We start from the raw sequence: 20142 nt of genomic DNA, 5'->3' as shown, positions 1-20142 counted from the left end.
CAAACTCGTCTCGGTCCGATATATTAGGAGTGTGGATACCAAATTTGGTTACTCTAGCTTTTGTAGTCTCTGAGATCTAGGCGCTAATGTTTTACTCTAAGCAAAGCCGCCTATGCTACGTGTGTGTTAGAGAGAGACAGGGCGAGAAAGCATGAAATTGTTTTCTTGATGCTGGCTATAATAATGATACGATCCAATTCAGATTCCGCAGTCTTAAAGATATGGTCATTCTTTACAATTCTACGTTTTTGGTTTTCTCATATCTTTAAAATTGTGGATGCCACAGATTTTCGTCCTTTGTGGGGACGGAAGTGGGCGGGGCGAAGTTTTGAAATATTTTTGTAGCAGTGACATATCACAGAAGTCTGGATCTAGCTCTTATAGTCTTTGAGCACTAGGCGCTGAAGGGGACGGACAGACGGACAGACGGACGGACGGACAGACAGACAGGGCTCAATCGACTCGGCTATTGATGCTGATCAAGAATATATATACTTTATGGGGTCGGAAACGATTCCTTCTGGACGTTACACACATCCACTTTTACCACAAATCTAATATACCCCAATACTCATTTTGAGTATCGGGTATAAAAAAAACGAGGGGAACGTTGTGAGTTGCTGCGGACACCGCAACTCTACGGTTATACCCGATACTAAGTCAGTATGGCTCTCCTCCGGCAGACGCCGCTAATATTAAACGACACGACAAAGAGTGCGTGCGAGAGAGACAGAAAATCAGTCTGAGCGTGACGTCGGGCGCTGCGTAGCCAGTGGAAATTGATTTGTTCCTTTTGGCTATAAAAATGATCTGATCTGATCCAGATTCAGCAGTCCGATAGATATGGTCATTATCTATGATTTTGCGTTTTTAGTTTTCTCGAATGTGCAATATTGTGGATGCCACAGATTTTCGTCCTTTGTGGGGGCGGAAGTGGGCGGAGCGAAGTTTTGAAATATTTTTGGAGCAGTGACATATCACAGAAGTCTGGATCCAAAACATCGTTGCTCTAGCTCTAATAGTCTTTGAGCACTAGGCGCTAATAGGGACGAACAGACGGACAGACGGACGGACGGACAGACGGACAGACAGACATGGCTCAATCGACTCGGCTATTGATGCTGATCAAGAATATATATACTTTATGGGGTCGGAAACGATTCCTTCTGGACGTTACACACATCCACTTTTACCACAAATCTAATATACCCCAATACTCATTTTGAGTATCGGGTATAAAAAAACGAGGGGAACGTTGTGAGTTGCAGCGGACACCGCAACTCTACAGTTATACCCGATACTAAGTCAGTAGGAGAGACAGCCACTCCGGCAGACACCGCTAATTTGAACGACACGACAAAGAGTGCGTGCGAGAGAGACAGAAAATCAGTCTGAGCGTGACGTCGGGCGCTGCGTAGCCACTGCAAATTGATTTGTTCCTATTGGCTATAAAAATGATCTGATCTGATCCAGATTCAGCAATCTGATAGATATGGTCATTATCTATGATTCTGCGTTTTTAGTTTTCTCGAATCTGCAATATTGTGGATGCAACAGATTTTCGTCTTTGTGGGGCGGAAGGGGTGGGGTGAAATTTTGAGATATACGTTTTATAGTGAGATCTAACAGGAGTGCGGATACCAAATTTGGTTACTCTACCCTTAATAGTCTCTGAGATTTGTGAATATCCCCAGATTTTCATCCTTTGCGGGGGCGGAAGGGGGTGTGGCGAAATTTTGAAACAAACTCGTCTCGGTCCGATATATTAGGAGTGTGGATACCAAATTTGGTTACTCTAGCTTTTGTAGTCTCTGAGATCTAGGCGCTAATGTTTTACTCTAAGCAAAGCCGGCTATGCTACGTGTGTGTTAGAGAGAGACAGGGCGAGAAAAAATGAAATTGTTTTCTTGATGCTGGCTATAATAATAATACGATCCAATTCAGATTCCGCAGTCTTAAAGAGATGGTCATTCTCTACAATTCTACGTTTTTGGTTTTCTCATATATTTAAAATTGTGGATGCCACAGATTTTCGTCCTTTGTGGGGGCGGAAGTGGGCGGAGCGAAGTTATGAAATATTTTTGTAGCAGTGACATATCACAGAAATCTGGGTCCAAAACATCGTTGCTCTAGCTCTTATAGTCTTTGAGCACTAGGCGCTGAAGGGGACGGACAGACGACGGACGGACAGACGGACAGACGGACAGACAGACAGGGCTCAATCGACTCGGCTATTGATGCTGATCAAGAATATATATACTTTATGGGGTCGGAAACGATTCCTTCTGGACGTTACACACATCCACTTTTACCACAAATCTAATATACCCCAATACTCATTTTGAGTATCGGGTATAAAAAAAAGCCAACAGTTTTATATTTAATTGCTTAGTTACTGCTGCAGCAGTACTGCCCTATAACATCCCTCCCTTCTTTCCTTCACTCTCCTCACTAAGCGGCTGCCGTTTATGCTTACGTCTCTCAAACTGTTTTATGACCCTGCGGCAAGGAGTCTTTATGACTGCCTCGAGTCCTCCTCTGCGGTGCAGCTGGCAGGCGGGTGCCAAACCAGAATTGCTGTCAAGCGGGCGTTTAGCCACTTCAGCCACCAACAACTTTAACTTCAACTTAAAGCTGAAGTTGAATTGAAGTTGAATACAAAACTTTTCATCCTTATATTATGTATGCTTTCCGCTTTTCTACAAACTACATTCCCGTGCAGACTTCGACCTTGGTCTTCATAATGCGAATGTGTTCGTGCCCTGCGTAGTCGCATTCCATCCCTTGACAGCTCAACAATGTGGACCTACATGATGGCTGCCGCCCGCGGAGATCGGGTTAACTCAATGATGTCCACCAGAAGACGCCCCGAAACCGAATCCCCAAAATACGGATACAAGTAAGTTTATACATCGAGAGAGTGACTACTGTACTTAATGCATCGAAGCCTCTCCTCCCGCCCCATGTACCGCACCACCCGCTTCGTGGGACCCGCCTCCTCAGCGCCCGCCCAGTTGCAGCTGCCCCATCAATCGCACCACCAGCAGCCAGGGGCGTTGCCGGTCCCACCTCCACTCGAAGAGATTAGGGGTGGCTTGTTCGCTCCGTTTGCGCCAACCGCAGCGATTTCTGTCGAACAGGCAGCCAGCTCGATTCCCTTGGGAGCGGAAACCGATGAGCGCCTGGAGGTGCATCAACTTCATTATCCACGCAGAAGTTGGCAAAGGACCCATCGCCATGGAAATCAGGTTGAGGTGGATGACGACGAGGATGACGACGAGGATGATGATGATTTCGGTGGGGCCAATGGTGAGGACAACCAAGAGGAAGTCATTGCTCCGGCTGATCTGCAGCAGCATCGACACAAGCACCACCAGCTGCAGAACCATCGCCACCAACGACAACAGCAGCCGCACCAGCAGCACTCCAGTGATCCCAGCTACGTGGAAAACGGCAGAAAGCTGATACAGGTAGGAAAAAAGAAGAAAATGCACATCATTTTTCCATCGTGGCGTACATATAATTTGATTGGAGATAACCGATAGCACAGAGCAGATAACTGATCAACGATAGCCCCTCCAACCCATAACCGATACATTATGGCCGCCATTGTTCCGGGCCAGCATTCAAATATGTGGAAATCTAATTAAGTAATTGCTTTAATTGATTGACTCCACTGCTGCCTGCAGGAATTGGCCTAGTTTCTGGCCATACTGCATGCTTCATGCTCCATGCCTGTAGTGCGCTTGTTGTAAGAAAAAACGAGGGGAACGTTGTGAGTTGCTGCGGAGACCGCAACTCTACATTTATACCCGATACTTAGTCAGTATGGCTCTCCTCCGGCAGACGCCGCTAATATTAAACGACACGACAAAGAGTGCGTGCGAGAGAGACAGAAATCAGTCTGAGCGTGACGTCGGGCGCTGCGTAGCCACTGCAAATTGATTTCTTGCTTTTGGCTACAAAAATGATCCGATCTGATCAAGATTCAGCAATCTAATAGATATGGTCATTATCTATGATTTTGCGTTTTTAGTTTTCTCGAATGTGCCATATTGTGGATGCAACAGATTTTCGTCCTTTGTGGGGGCGGAAGGGGGTGGGGCGAAATTTTTAGATACACGTTTTATAGTAAAATCTAACAGGAATGCGGATACCAAATTTGGTTACTCTAGCCTTAATAGTCTCTGAGATTTTTGAATATCTCCAGATTTTCGTCCTTTGCGGGGGCGGAAGGGGGTGTGGCGAAATTTTGAAACAAACTCGTCTCGGTCCGATATATTAGGAGTGTGGATACCAAATTTGGTTACTCTAGCTTTTGTAGTCTCTGAGATCTAGGCGCTAATGTTTTACTCTAAGCAAAGCCGGCTATGCTACGTGTGTGTTAGAGAGAGACAGGGCGAGAAAAAATGAAATTGTTTTCTTGATGCTGGCTATAATAATAATACGATCTGGTTCAGATTTTGCACTCTAGAAGATATAGTCATCTTCTACGATTCTGCGTTTTTAGTTTTCTCGTATCGTCGAAATTGTGGATGCCACAGATTTTCGCCCTTTGTGGGGGCGGAAGTGGGCGGGGCAAAGTTTTGAAATATTTTTGTATCAGTGACATATCACAGAAGTCTGGATCCAAAACATCGTTGCTCTAGCTCTTATAGTGTTTGAGCACTAGGCGCTGAAGGGGACGGACAGACGGACGGACGGACAGACGGACAGACAGACATGGCTCAATCGACTCGGCTATTGATGCTGATCAAGAATATATATACTTTATGGGGTCGGAAACGATTCCTTCTGGACGTTACACACATCCACTTTTACCACAAATCTAATATACCCCAATACTCATTTTGAGTATCGGGTATAAAAAAAACGAGGGGGAACGTTGTGAGTTGCTGCGGACACCGCAACTCTACAGTTATACCCGATACTTAGTCAGTATGGCTCTCCTCCGGCAGACGCCGCTAATATTGAACGACACGACAAAGAGTGCGTGCGAGAGAGACAGAAAATCAGTCTGAGCGTGACGTCGGGCGCTGCGTAGCCACTGCAAATTGATTTGTTCCTATTGGCTATAAAAATGATCTGATCTGATCCAGATTCAGCGATCTGATAGATATGGTCATTATCTATGATTCTGCGTTTTTAGTTTTCTCGAATCTGCAATATTGTGGATGCAACAGATTTTCGTCTTTTGTGGGGGCGGAAGGGGGTGGGGTGAAATTTTGAGATATACGTTTTATAGTGAGATCTAACAGGAGTGCGAATACCAAATTTGGTTACTCTAGCCTTAATAGTCTCTGAGATTTGTGAAAGTCCCCAGATTTTCATCCTTTGCGGGGGCGGAAGGGGATGTGGCGAAATTTTGAAACAAACTCGTCTCGGTCCGATATATTAGGAGTGTGGATACCAAATTTGGTTGCTCTAGCTTTTATAGTCTCTGAGATCTAGGCGCTAATGTTTTACTCTAAGCAAAGCCGCCTATGCTACGTGTGTGTTAGAGAGAGACAGGGCGAGAAAAAATGAAATTGTTTTCTTGATGCTGGCTATAATAATAATACGATCCAATTCAGATTCCGCAGTCTTAAAGAGATGGTCATTCTCTACAATTCTACGTTTTTGGTTTTCTCATATCTTTAAAATTGTGGATGCCACAGATTTTCGCCCTTTGTGGGGGCGGAAGTGGGCGGGGCAAAGTTTTGAAATATTTTTGTATCAGTGACATATCACAGAAGTCTGGATCCAAAACATCGTTGCTCTAGCTCTTATAGTGTTTGAGCACTAGGCGCTGAAGGGGACGGACAGACGGACGGACGGACAGACGGACAGACAGACATGGCTCAATCGACTCGGCTATTGATGCTGATCAAGAATATATATACTTTATGGGGTCGGAAACGATTCCTTCTGGACGTTACACACATCCACTTTTACCACAAATCTAATATACCCCAATACTCATTTTGAGTATCGGGTATAAAAAAAACGAGGGGGAACGTTGTGAGTTGCTGCGGACACCGCAACTCTACAGTTATACCCGATACTTAGTCAGTATGGCTCTCCTCCGGCAGACGCCGCTAATATTGAACGACACGACAAAGAGTGCGTGCGAGAGAGACAGAAAATCAGTCTGAGCGTGACGTCGGGCGCTGCGTAGCCACTGCAAATTGATTTGTTCCTATTGGCTATAAAAATGATCTGATCTGATCCAGATTCAGCGATCTGATAGATATGGTCATTATCTATGATTCTGCGTTTTTAGTTTTCTCGAATCTGCAATATTGTGGATGCAACAGATTTTCGTCTTTTGTGGGGGCGGAAGGGGTGGGGTGAAATTTTGAGATATACGTTTTATAGTGAGATCTAACAGGAGTGCGAATACCAAATTTGGTTACTCTAGCCTTAATAGTCTCTGAGATTTGTGAATATCCCCAGATTTTCATCCTTTGCGGGGGCGGAAGGAGGTGGGGTGAAATTTTGAGATATACGTTTTATAGTGAGATCTAACAGGAGCGCGGATACCAAATTTGGTTACTCTACCCTTAATAGTCTCTGAGATTTGTGAATATCCCCAGATTTTCATCCTTTGCGGGGGCGGAAGGGGGTGTGGCAAAATTTTGAAACAAACTCGTCTCGGTCCGATATATTAGGAGTGTGGATACCAAATTTGGTTACTCTAGCTTTTGTAGTCTCTGAGATCTAGGCGCTAATGTTTTACTCTAAGCAAAGCCGGCTATGCTACGTGTGTGTTAGAGAGAGACAGGGCGAGAAAAAATGAAATTGTTTTCTTGATGCTGGCTATAATAATAATACGATCCAATTCAGATTCCGCAGTCTTAAAGAGATGGTCATTCTCTACAATTCTACGTTTTTGGTTTTCTCATATATTTAAAATTGTGGATGCCACAGATTTTCGTCCTTTGTGGGGGCGGAAGTGGGCGGAGCGAAGTTATGAAATATTTTTGTAGCAGTGACATATCACAGAAATCTGGGTCCAAAACATCGTTGCTCTAGCTCTTATAGTCTTTGAGCACTAGGCGCTGAAGGGGACGGACAGACGGACGGACGGACAGACGGACAGACGGACAGACAGACAGGGCTCAATCGACTCGGCTATTGATGCTGATCAAGAATATATATACTTTATGGGGTCGGAAACGATTCCTTCTGGTCGTTACACACATCCACTTTTACCACAAATCTAATATACCCCAATACTCATTTTGAGTATCGGGTATAAAAAAGCCAACAGTTTTATATTTAATTGCTTAGTTACTGCTGCAGCAGTACTGCCCTATAACATCCCTCCCTTCTTTCCTTCACTCTCCTCACTAAGCGGCTGCCGTTTATGCTTACGTCTCTCAAACTGTTTTATGACCCTGCGGCAAGGAGTCTTTATGACTGCCTCGAGTCCTCCTCTGCGGTGCAGCTGGCAGGCGGGTGCCAAACCAGAATTGCTGTCAAGCGGGCGTTTAGCCACTTCAGCCACCAACAACTTTAACTTCAACTTAAAGCTGAAGTTGAATTGAAGTTGAATACAAAACTTTTCATCCTTATATTATGTATGCTTTCCGCTTTTCTACAAACTACATTCCCGTGCAGACTTCGACCTTGGTCTTCATAATGCGAATGTGTTCGTGCCCTGCGTAGTCGCATTCCATCCCTTGACAGCTCAACAATGTGGACCTACATGATGGCTGCCGCCCGCGGAGATCGGGTTAACTCAATGATGTCCACCAGAAGACGCCCCGAAACCGAATCCCCAAAATACGGATACAAGTAAGTTTATACATCGAGAGAGTGACTACTGTACTTATATGCATCGAAGCCTCTCCTCCCGCCCCATGTACCGCACCACCCGCTTCGTGGGACCCGCCTCCTCAGCGCCCGCCCAGTTGCAGCTGCCCCATCAATCGCACCACCAGCAGCCAGGGGCGTTGCCGGTCCCACCTCCACTCGAAGAGATTAGGGGTGGCTTGTTCGCTCCGTTTGCGCCAACCGCAGCGATTTCTGTCGAACAGGCAGCCAGCTCGATTCCCTTGGGAGCGGAAACCGATGAGCGCCTGGAGGTGCATCAACTTCATTATCCACGCAGAAGTTGGCAAAGGACCCATCGCCATGGAAATCAGGTTGAGGTGGATGACGACGAGGATGACGACGAGGATGATGATGATTTCGGTGGGGCCAATGGTGAGGACAACCAAGAGGAAGTCATTGCTCCGGCTGATCTGCAGCAGCATCGACACAAGCACCACCAGCTGCAGAACCATCGCCACCAACGACAACAGCAGCCGCACCAGCAGCACTCCAGTGATCCCAGCTACGTGGAAAACGGCAGAAAGCTGATACAGGTCGGAAAAAAGAAGAAAATGCACATCATTTTTCCATCGTGGCGTACATATAATTTGATTGGAGCTGAAGATAACCGATAGCACAGAGCAGATAACTGATCAACGATAGCCCCTCCAACCCATAACCGATACATTATGGCCGCCATTGTTCCGGGCCAGCATTCAAATATGTGGAAATCTAATTAAGTAATTGCTTTAATTGATTGACTCCACTGCTGCCTGCAGGAATTGGCCTAGTTTCTGGCCATACTGCATGCTTCATGCTCCATGCCTGTAGTGCGCTTGTTGTAAGAAAAAACGAGGGGGAACGTTGTGAGTTGCTGCGGAGACCGCAACTCTACATTTATACCCGATACTTAGTCAGTATGGCTCTCCTCCGGCAGACGCCGCTAATATTAAACGACACGACAAAGAGTGCGTGCGAGAGAGACAGAAATCAGTCTGAGCGTGACGTCGGGCGCTGCGTAGCCACTGCAAATTGATTTCTTGCTTTTGGCTACAAAAATGATCCGATCTGATCAAGATTCAGCAATCTAATAGATATGGTCATTATCTATGATTTTGCGTTTTTAGTTTTCTCGAATGTGCAATATTGTGGATGCAACAGATTTTCGTCCTTTGTGGGGCGGAAGGGGGTGGGGCGAAATTTTTAGATACACGTTTTATAGTAAAATCTAACAGGAATGCGGATACCAAATTTGGTTACTCTAGCCTTAATAGTCTCTGAGATTTTTGAATATCTCCAGATTTTCGTCCTTTGCGGGGCGGAAGGGGGTGTGGCGAAATTTTGAAACAAACTCGTCTCGGTCCGATATATTAGGAGTGTGGATACCAAATTTGGTTACTCTAGCTTTTGTAGTCTCTGAGATCTAGGCGCTAATGTTTTACTCTAAGCAAAGCCGGCTATGCTACGTGTGTGTTAGAGAGAGACAGGGCGAGAAAAAATGAAATTGTTTTCTTGATGCTGGCTATAATAATAATACGATCTGGTTCAGACTTTGCACTCTAGAAGATATAGTCATCTTCTACGATTCTGCGTTTTTAGTTTTCTCGTATCGTCGAAATTGTGGATGCCACAGATTTTCGCCCTTTGTGGGGGCGGAAGTGGGCGGGGCAAAGTTTTGAAATATTTTTGTATCAGTGACATATCACAGAAGTCTGGATCCAAAACATCGTTGCTCTAGCTCTTATAGTGTTTGAGCACTAGGCGCTGAAGGGGACGGACAGACGGACGGACGGACAGACGGACAGACAGACATGGCTCAATCGACTCGGCTATTGGTGCTGATCAAGAATATATATACTTTATGGGGTCGGAAACGATTCCTTCTGGACGTTACACACATCCACTTTTACCACAAATCTAATATACCCCAATACTCATTTTGAGTATCGGGTATAAAAAAAACGAGGGGGAACGTTGTGAGTTGCTGCGGACACCGCAACTCTAGAGTTATACCCGATACTTAGTCAGTATGGCTCTCCTCCGGCAGACGCCGCTAATATTGAACGACACGACAAAGAGTGCGTGCGAGAGAGACAGAAAATCAGTCTGAGCGTGACGTCGGGCGCTGCGTAGCCACTGCAAATTGATTTGTTCCTATTGGCTATAAAAATGATCTGATCTGATCCAGATTCAGCGATCTGATAGATATGGTCATTATCTATGATTCTGCGTTTTTAGTTTTCTCAAATCTGCAATATTGTGGATGCAACAGATTTTCGTCTTTTGTGGGGCGGAAGGGGGTGGGGTGAAATTTTGAGATATAAGTTTTATAGTGAGATCTAACAGGAGTGCGAATACCAAATTTGGTTACTCTAGCCTTAATAGTCTCTGAGATTTGTGAATATCCCCAGATTTTCATCCTTTGCGGGGGCGGAAGGGGATGTGGCGAAATTTTGAAACAAACTCGTCTCGGTCCGATATATTAGGAGTGTGGATACCAAATTTGGTTGCTCTAGCTTTTATAGTCTCTGAGATCTAGGCGCTAATGTTTTACTCTAAGCAAAGCCGCCTATGCTACGTGTGTGTTAGAGAGAGACAGGGCGAGAAAAAATGAAATTGTTTTCTTGATGCTGGCTATAATAATAATACGATCCAATTCAGATTCCGCAGTCTTAAAGAGATGGTCATTCTCTACAATTCTACGTTTTTGGTTTTCTCATATCTTTAAAATTGTGGATGCCACAGATTTTCGTCCTTTGTGGGGGCGGAAGTGGGCGGAGCGAAGTTATGAAATATTTTTGTAGCAGTGACATATCACAGAAATCTGGGTCCAAAACATCGTTGCTCTAGCTCTTATAGTCTTTGAGCACTAGGCGCTGAAGGGGACGGACAGACGGACGGACGGACAGACGGACAGACAGACAGGGCTCAATCGACTCGGCTATTGATGCTGATCAAGAATATATATACTTTATGGGGTCGGAAACGATTCCTTCTGGACGTTACACACATCCACTTTTACCACAAATCTAATATACCCCAATACTCATTTTGAGTATCGGGTATAACGAGGGGGAACGTTGTGAGTTGCTGCGGAGACCGCATCTCTACAGTTATACCCGATACTAAGTCAGTATGGCTCTCCTCCGGCAGACGCCGCTAATATTAAACGACACGACAAGGAGTGCGTGCGAGAGAGACAGAAAATCAGTCTGAGCGTGACGTCGGGCGCTGCGTAGCCACTGCAAATTGATTTGTTCCTATTGGCTATAAAAATGATCTGATCTGATCCAGATTCAGCAATCTGATAGATATGGTCATTATCTATGATTCTGCGTTTTTAGTTTTCTCGAATCTGCAATATTGTGGATGCAACAGATTTTCGTCTTTTGTGGGGGCGGAAGGAGGTGGGGTGAAATTTTGAGATATACGTTTTATAGTGAGGTCTAACAGGAGCGCGGATACCAAATTTGGTTACTCTACCCTTAATAGTCTCTGAGATTTGTGAATATCCCCAGATTTTCATCCTTTGCGGGGGCGGAAGGGGGTGTGGCGAAATTTTGAAACAAACTCGTCTCGGTCCGATATATTAGGAGTGTGGATACCAAATTTGGTTACTCTAGCTTTTGTAGTCTCTGAGATCTAGGCGCTAATGTTTTACTCTAAGCAAAGCCGCCTATGCTACGTGTGTGTTAGAGAGAGACAGGGCGAGAAAAAATGAAATTGTTTTCTTGATGCTGGCTATAATAATAATACGATCCAATTCAGATTCCGCAGTCTTAAAGAGATGGTCATTCTCTACAATTCTACGTTTTTGGTTTTCTCATATCTTTAAAATTGTGGATGCCACAGATTTTCGTCCTTTGTGGGGGCGGAAGTGGGCGGAGCGAAGTTATGAAATATTTTTGTAGCAGTGACATATCACAGAAATCTGGATCCAAAACATCGTTGCTCTAGCTCTTATAGTCTTTGAGCACTAGGCGCTGAAGGGGACGGACAGACGGACGGACGGACAGACGGACAGACGGACAGACAGACAGGGCCCAATCGACTCGGCTATTGATGCTGATCAAGAATATATATACTTTATGGGGTCGGAAACGATTCCTTCTGGACGTTACACACATCCACTTTTACCACAAATCTAATATACCCCAATACTCATTTTGAGTATCGGGTATAACGAGGGGGAACGTTGTGAGTTGCTGCGGAGACCGCATCTCTACAGTTATACCCGATACTAAGTCAGTATGGCTCTCCTCCGGCAGACGCCGCTAATATTAAACGACACGACAAGGAGTGCGTGCGAGAGAGACAGAAAATCAGTCTGAGCGTGACGTCGGGCGCTGCGTAGCCACTGCAAATTGATTTGTTCCTATTGGCTATAAAAATGATCTGATCTGATCCAGATTCAGCAATCTGATAGATATGGTCATTATCTATGATTTTGCGTTTTTAGTTTTCTCGAATGTGCAATATTGTGGATGCAACAGATTTTCGTCCTTTGTGGGGCGGAAAGGGTGGGGTGAAATTTTGAGATATACGTTTTATAGTGAGATCTAACAGGAGTGCGGATACCAAATTTGGTTACTTTACCCTTAATAGTCTCTGAGATTTGTGAATATCCCCAGATTTTCATCCTTTGCGGTGGCGGAAGGGGGTGTGGCAAAATTTTGAAACAAACTCGTCTCGGTCCGATATATTAGGAGTGTGGATACCAAATTTGGTTGCTCTAGCTTTTATAGTCTCTGAGATCTAGGCGCTAATGTTTTACTCTAAGCAAAGCCGGCTATGCTACGTGTGTGTTAGAGAGAGACAGGGCGAGAAAAAATGAAATTGTTTTCTTGATTCTGGCTATAATATTTATACGATCTGTTCAGATTTGCACTCTAAAGATATAATCATCTCTACGATTCTGCGTTTTTAGTTTTCTCGTATCGTCGAAAATTGTGGATGCCACAGATTTTCGCTCTTTGTGGGGGCGGAAGTGGGCGGGCGAAGTTTTGAAATATTTTTGTATCAGTGACATATCACAGAAGTCTGGATCCAAAACATCGTTGCTCTCGCTCTTATAGTGTTTGAGCACTAGGCGCTGAAGGGGACGGACAGACGGACGGACGGACAGACGGACAGGACAGACAGACATGGCTCAATCGACTCGGCTATTGATGCTGATCAAGAATATATATACTTTATGGGTCGGAAACGATTCCTTCTGGACGTTACACACATCCATTTTTACCACAAATCTAATATACCCCAATACTCATTTTGAGTATCGGGTATAAAAAAGCCAACAGTTTTATATTTAATTGCTTAGTTACTGCTGCAGCAGTACTGCCCTATAACATCCCTCCCTTCTTTCTTCACTCTCCTCACTAGCGGCTGCCGTTTATGCTTACGTCTCTCAACACTGTTTTATGACCCGCGGCAAGGAGTCTTTATGACAGCTCGAGTCCTCCTGCGGTGCAGCTGGCAGGCGGTGCCAAACCAGAATTGCTGTCAATCGGGCGTTTAGCCACTTCAGCCACAACAACTTTAACTTCAACTTAAAGCTGAAGTTGAATTGAAGTTGAATACAAAAACTTTTCATCCTTATTATGTATGCTTTCCGTTTTCTACAAACTACATTCCGTGCAGACTTCGACCTTGGTCTTCATAATGGCGAATGTGTTCGTGCCCTGCGTAGTCGCATTCCATCCTTGAACAGCTCAACAATTGTGGACCTACATGATGGCTGCCGCCCGCGGAGATCGGTGTTAACTCAATGATGTCACAGAAGACGCCCGAAACCGAATCCCCAAAATACGGATACAAGTAAGTTTATACATGAGAGAGTGACATACTGTCTCTCCCGCCCCATGTACCGCACCACCCGCTTCGTGGGACCCGCCTCCTCAGCGCCCGCCCAGTTGCAGCTGCCCCATCAATCGCACACCAGCAGCCAGGGCGTTGCCGGTCCCAACTCCACTCGAAGAGATTAGGGGTGGCTTGTTCGCTCCGTTTGCGCCAACCGCAGCGATTTCTGTCGAACAGGCAGCCAGCTCGATTCCCTTGGAGCGGAAACGCATGGCGCCTGGAGTGCATCAACTTCATTTATCACGCAGAAGTTGCAAAGGACCCATCGCATGGAAATCAGGTTGAGGTGGATGACGACGAGGATGACGACGAGGATGATGATGATTTTCGGTGGGCCAATGGTGAGGACAACCAAGAGAAGTCATTGCTCCGCTGATCTGCAGCAGCATCGACACAAGCACCACCAGCTGCAGAACCATCGCCACCAACGACAACAGCAGCACGCACCAGCAGCACTCAGTGATCCAGCTACGTGGAAAACGCAGAAAGCTGATACAGGTAGAAAAAAGAAAAAATGCACATCATTTTTCCATCGTGCGTACATAAATTGATTGGAGATAACGATAGCACAGAGCAAAACTATCAACGATAGCCCTCCAACCCATAACCGATACATTATGGCCGCCATTGTTCCGGGCCAGCATCAAATATGGGAAATCTAATTAAGAATTGCTTTAATTGATGACTCCACTGCTGCCTGCAGGAATTGCCTAGTTTCTGGCCATACTGCATGCTTCATGCTCCATGCCTGTAGTGCGCGTTGTAAGAAAAAAACGAGGGGGAACGTTGTGAGTTGCTGCGGAGACCGCAACTCTACATTATACCGATACTTAGTCAGTATGCTCTCCTCCGGCAGACGCCGCTAATATTAAACGACACGACAAAGAGTGCGTGCGAGAGAGACAGAAATCAGTCTGAGCGTGACGTCGGGCGCTGCGTAGCCACTGCAAATTGATTTCTTGCTATTGGCTATAAAAATGATCTGATCTGATCAAGATTCAGCAATCTAATAGATATGGTCATTATCTATGATTTTGCGTTTTTAGTTTTCTCGAATGTGCATATTGTGGATGCAACAGATTTTCGTCCTTTGTGGGGCGGAAGGGTGGGGGCGAAATTTTTAGATACACGTTTTATAGTAAATCTAACAGGATGCGGATACCAAATTTGGTTACTCTAGCCTTATAGTCTCTGAGATTTTTGAATATCTCCAGATTTTCGTCCTTTGCGGGGCGGAAGGGGGTGTGGCGAAATTTTGAAACAAACTCGTCTCGGTCCGATATATTAGGAGTGTGGATACCAAATTTGGTTGCTCTAGCTTTTGTAGTCTCTGAGATCTAGGCGCTAATGTTTTACTCTAAGCAAAGCCGGCTATGCTACGTGTGTGTTAGAGAGAGACAGGGCGAGAAAAAATGAAATTGTTTTCTTGATTCTGGCTATAATAATTATACGATCTGGTTCAGATTTTGCACTCTAGAAGATATAGTCATCTTCTACGATTCTGCGTTTTTTAGTTTTCTCGTATCGTCGAAATTGTGGATGCCACAGATTTTCGCCCTTTGTGGGGGCGGAAGTGGGCGGGGCAAAGTTTTGAAATATTTTTGTATCAGTGACATATCACAGAAGTCTGGATCCAAAACATCGTTGCTCTCGCTCTTATAGTGTTTGAGCACTAGGCGCTGAAGGGGACGGACAGACGGACGGACGGACAGACGGACAGACAGACATGGCTCAATCGACTCGGCTATTGATGCTGATCAAGAATATATATACTTTATGGGGTCGGAAACGATTCCTTCTGGACGTTACACACATCCACTTTTACCACAAATCTAATATACCCCAATACTCATTTTGAGTATCGGGTATAAAAAAACGAGGGGGAACGTTGTGAGTTGCTGCGGACACCGCAACTCTACAGTTATACCCGATACTTAGTCAGTATGGCTCTCCTCCGGCAGACGCCGCTAATATTGAACGACACGACAAAGAGTGCGTGCGAGAGAGACAGAAAATCAGTCTGAGCGTGACGTCGGGCGCTGCGTAGCCACTGCAAATTGATTTGTTCCTATTGGCTATAAAAATGATCTGATCTGATCCAGATTCAGCGATCTGATAGATATGGTCATTATCTATGATTCTGCGTTTTTAGTTTTCTCGAATCTGCAATATTGTGGATGCAACAGATTTTCGTCTTTTGTGGGGGCGGAAGGGGGTGGGGTGAAATTTTGAGATATACGTTTTATAGTGAGATCTAACAGGAGTGCGAATACCAAATTTGGTTACTCTAGCCTTAATAGTCTCTGAGATTTGTGAAATCCCCAGATTTTCATCCTTTGCGGGGGCGGAAGGGGATGTGGCGAAATTTTGAAACAAACTCGTCTCGGTCCGATATATTAGGAGTGTGGATACCAAATTTGGTTGCTCTAGCTTTTATAGTCTCTGAGATCTAGGCGCTAATGTTTTACTCTAAGCAAAGCCGCCTATGCTACGTGTGTGTTAGAGAGAGACAGGGCGAGAAAAATGAAATTGTTTTCTTGATGCTGGCTATAATAATAATACGATCCAATTCAGATTCCGCAGTCTTAAAGAGATGGTCATTCTCTACAATTCTACGTTTTTGGTTTTCTCATATCTTTAAAATTGTGGATGCCACAGATTTTCGCCTTTGTGGGGGCGGAAGTGGGCGGGGCGAAGTTTTGAAATATTTTTGTACAGTGACATATCACAGAAGTCTGGATCCAAAACATCGTTGCTCTCGCTCTTATAGTCTTTGAGCACTAGGCGCTGAAGGGGACGGACAGACGGACGGACGGGACAGACGGACAGACAGACATGGCTCAATCGACTCGGCTATTGATGCTGATCAAGAATATATATACTTTATGGGGTCGGAAACGATTCCTTCTGGACGTTACACACATCCACTTTTACCACAAATCTAATATACCCCAATACTCATTTTGAGTATCGGGTATAAAAAAACGAGGGGAACGTTGTGAGTTGCTGCGGACACCGCAACTCTACAGTTATACCCGATACTAAGTCAGTATGGCTCTCCTCCGGCAGACGCCGCTAATATTGAACGACACGACAAGAGTGCGTGCGAGAGAGACAGAAAATCAGTCTGAGCGTGACGTCGGGCGCTGCGTAGCCACTGCAAATTGATTTGTTCCTATTGGCTATAAAAATGATCTGATCTGATCCAGATTCAGCAATCTGATAGATATGGTCATTATCTATGATTCTGCGTTTTTTAGTTTTCTCGAATCTGCAATATTGTGGATGCAACAGATTTTCGTCTTTTGTGGGGGCGGAAGGAGGGGGGGTGAAATTTTGAGATATACGTTTTATAGTGAGATCTAACAGGAGCGCGGATACCAAATTTGGTTACTCTACCCTTAATAGTCTCTGAGATTTGTGAATATCCCCAGATTTTCATCCTTTGCGGGGGCGGAAGGGGGTGTGGCGAAATTTTGAAACAAACTCGTCTCGGTCCGATATATTAGGAGTGTGGATACCAAATTTGGTTACTCTAGCTTTTGTAGTCTCTGAGATCTAGGCGCTAATGTTTTACTCTAAGCAAAGCCGCTATGCTACGTGTGTGTTAGAGAGAGACAGGGCGAGAAAAAATGAAATTGTTTTCTTGATGCTGGCTATAATAATAATACGATCCAATTCAGATTCCGCAGTCTTAAAGAGATGGTCATTCTCTACAATTCTACGTTTTTGGTTTTCTCATATATTTAAAATTGTGGATGCCACAGATTTTCGTCCTTTGTGGGGCGGAAGTGGGCGGAGCGAAGTTATGAAATATTTTTGTAGCAGTGACATATCACAGAAATCTGGGTCCAAAACATCGTTGCTCTAGCTCTTATAGTCTTTGAGCACTAGGCGCTGAAGGGACGGACAGACGGACGGACGGACAGACGGACAGACGGACAGACAGACAGGGCTCAATCGACTCGGCTATTGATGCTGATCAAGAATATATATACTTTATGGGGTCGGAAACGATTCCTTCTGGTCGTTACACACATCCACTTTTACCACAAATCTAATATACCCCAATACTCATTTTGAGTATCGGGTATAAAAAAGCCAACAGTTTTATATTTAATTGCTTAGTTACTGCTGCAGCAGTACTGCCCTATAACATCCCTCCCTTCTTTCCTTCACTCTCCTCACTAAGCGGCTGCCGTTTATGCTTACGTCTCTCAAACTGTTTTATGACCCTGCGGCAAGGAGTCTTTATGACTGCCTCGAGTCCTCCTCTGCGGTGCAGCTGGCAGGCGGGTGCTAAACCAGAATTGCTGTCAAGCGGGCGTTTAGCCACTTCAGCCACCAACAACTTTAACTTCAACTTAAAGCTGAAGTTGAATTGAAGTTGAATACAAAACTTTTCATCCTTATATTATGTATGCTTTCCGCTTTTCTACAAACTACATTCCCGTGCAGACTTCGACCTTGGTCTTCATAATGCGAATGTGTTCGTGCCCTGCGTAGTCGCATTCCATCCCTTGACAGCTCAACAATGTGGACCTACATGATGGCTGCCACCCGCGGAGATCGGGTTAACTCAATGATGTCCACCAGAAGACGCCCCGAAACCGAATCCCCAAAATATGGATACAATTAAGTTTATACATCGAGAGAGTGACTACTGTACTTATATGCATCGAAGCCTCTCCTCCCGCCCCATGTACCGCACCACCCGCTTCGTGGGACCCGCCTCCTCAGCGCCCGCCCAGTTGCAGCTGCCCCATCAATCGCACCACCAGCAGCCAGGGGCGTTGCCGGTCCCACCTCCACTCGAAGAGATTAGCGGTGGCTTGTTCGCTCCGTTTGCGCCAACCGCAGCGATTTCTGTCGAACAGGCAGCCAGCTCGATTCCCTTGGGAGCGGAAACCGATGAGCGCGTGGAGGTGCATCAACTTCATTATCCACGCAGAAGTTGGCAAAGGACCCATCGCCATGGAAATCAGGTTGAGGTGGATGACGACGAGGATGACGACGAGGATGATGATGATTTCGGTGGGGCTAATGGTGAGGACAACCAAGAGGAAGTCATTGCTCCGGCTGATCTGCAGCAGCATCGACACAAGCACCACCAGCTGCAGAACCATCGCCACCAACGACAACAGCAGCCGCACCAGCAGCACTCCAGTAATCCCAGCTACGTGGAAAACGGCAGAAAGCTGATACAGGTAGGAAAAAAGAAGAAAATGCACATCATTTTTCCATCGTGGCGTACATATAATTTGATTGGAGCTGAAGATAACCGATAGCACAGAGCAGATAACTGATCAACGATAGCCCCTCCAACCCATAACCGATACATTATGGCCGCCATTGTTCCGGGCCAGCATTCAAATATGTGGAAATCTAATTAAGTAATTGCTTTAATTGATTGACTCCACTGCTGCCTGCAGGAATTGGCCTAGTTTCTGGCCATACTGCATGCTTCATGCTCCATGCCTGTAGTGCGCTTGTTGTAAGAAAAAACGAGGGGGAACGTTGTGAGTTGCTGCGGAGACCGCAACTCTACATTTATACCCGATACTTAGTCAGTATGGCTCTCCTCCGGCAGACGCCGCTAATATTAAACGACACGACAAAGAGTGCGTGCGAGAGAGACAGAAATCAGTGTGAGCGTGACGTCGGGCGCTGCGTAGCCACTGCAAATTGATTTCTTGCTTTTGGCTACAAAAATGATCCGATCTGATCAAGATTCAGCAATCTAATAGATATGGTCATTATCTATGATTTTGCGTTTTTAGTTTTCTCGAATGTGCAATATTGTGGATGCAACAGATTTTCGTTCTTTGTGGGGGCGGAAGGGGGTGGGGCGAAATTCTGAGATATACGTTTTATAGTGAGATCTAACAGAAGTGCGGATACTAAATTTGGTTACTCTAGCGTTAATAGTCTCTGAGATTTGTGGATGCCTCAGATTTTCGTCCTTTGCGGGGGCGGAAGGGGGTGTGGCGAAATTTGGACACGAAACGGTCAAGGTCCGATATCACAGGAGTGTGGATACCAAATTTGGTTGCTATGCCTCTTATAGGTTCTGAGATCCTTGAACTCATATTTTGCAATCGGCAAAACAGACCATGAAACCTGTGTGTTAGAGAGAGACAGAGCGAGAAAGAATGAAATTGTTTTCTTGATTCTGGCTATAATAATTGTACGATCTGGTTGAGATTTTACACTCTAGATCATATAGTCATCCTCTACGATTCTGCGTTTTTGGTTTTATCGTATCTTTAAAAATGTGGATGCCACAGATTTTCGTCTTTTGTGGGGGCGGAAGTGGGCGGGGCGAAGTTTTGAAATATTTTTGTAGCAGTGACATATCACAGAAGTCTGGGTCCAAAACATCGTTGCTCTAGCTCTTATAGTCTTTGAGCACTAGGCGCTGAAGGGGACGGACAGACGGACGGACGGACAGACGGACAGACGGACAGACAGACAGGGCTCAATCGA

At 45.3% G+C, this 20142-nt stretch overlaps 2 protein-coding genes across 2 annotated transcripts; both read left to right on the top strand.

Annotated features, from left to right (window-relative positions):
* The first annotated feature begins 2657 nt into the window (after positions 1-2657).
* On the top strand, positions 2658-7689 carry LOC117192089. Its single transcript, XM_033396791.1, has 3 exons — positions 2658-2899; positions 2948-3470; positions 7603-7689. The coding sequence occupies exons 1-3, from the start codon at positions 2799-2801 to the stop codon at positions 7648-7650; spliced, it is 672 nt and encodes a 223-aa protein (XP_033252682.1). The 5' UTR covers positions 2658-2798; the 3' UTR covers positions 7651-7689.
* Positions 7654-18261, top strand: LOC117192090. The gene is made up of 3 exons (XM_033396792.1): positions 7654-7779; positions 7829-8351; positions 18115-18261. Exons 1-3 carry the CDS (start codon positions 7679-7681, stop codon positions 18160-18162), a joined length of 672 nt encoding a protein of 223 aa, XP_033252683.1. The 5' UTR covers positions 7654-7678; the 3' UTR covers positions 18163-18261.
* Positions 18262-20142: the final 1881 nt, after the last annotated feature.

The sequence above is a fragment of the Drosophila miranda genome (genome assembly GCF_003369915.1).
Source record: "Drosophila miranda strain MSH22 chromosome Y unlocalized genomic scaffold, D.miranda_PacBio2.1 Contig_Y1_pilon, whole genome shotgun sequence".
In the NCBI taxonomy this organism is placed as follows: Eukaryota; Metazoa; Arthropoda; class Insecta; order Diptera; family Drosophilidae; genus Drosophila; species Drosophila miranda.
The sequence above is the reverse complement of the archived record's forward strand: the minus strand, read 5'-3'. Positions and strand labels throughout refer to the sequence as shown.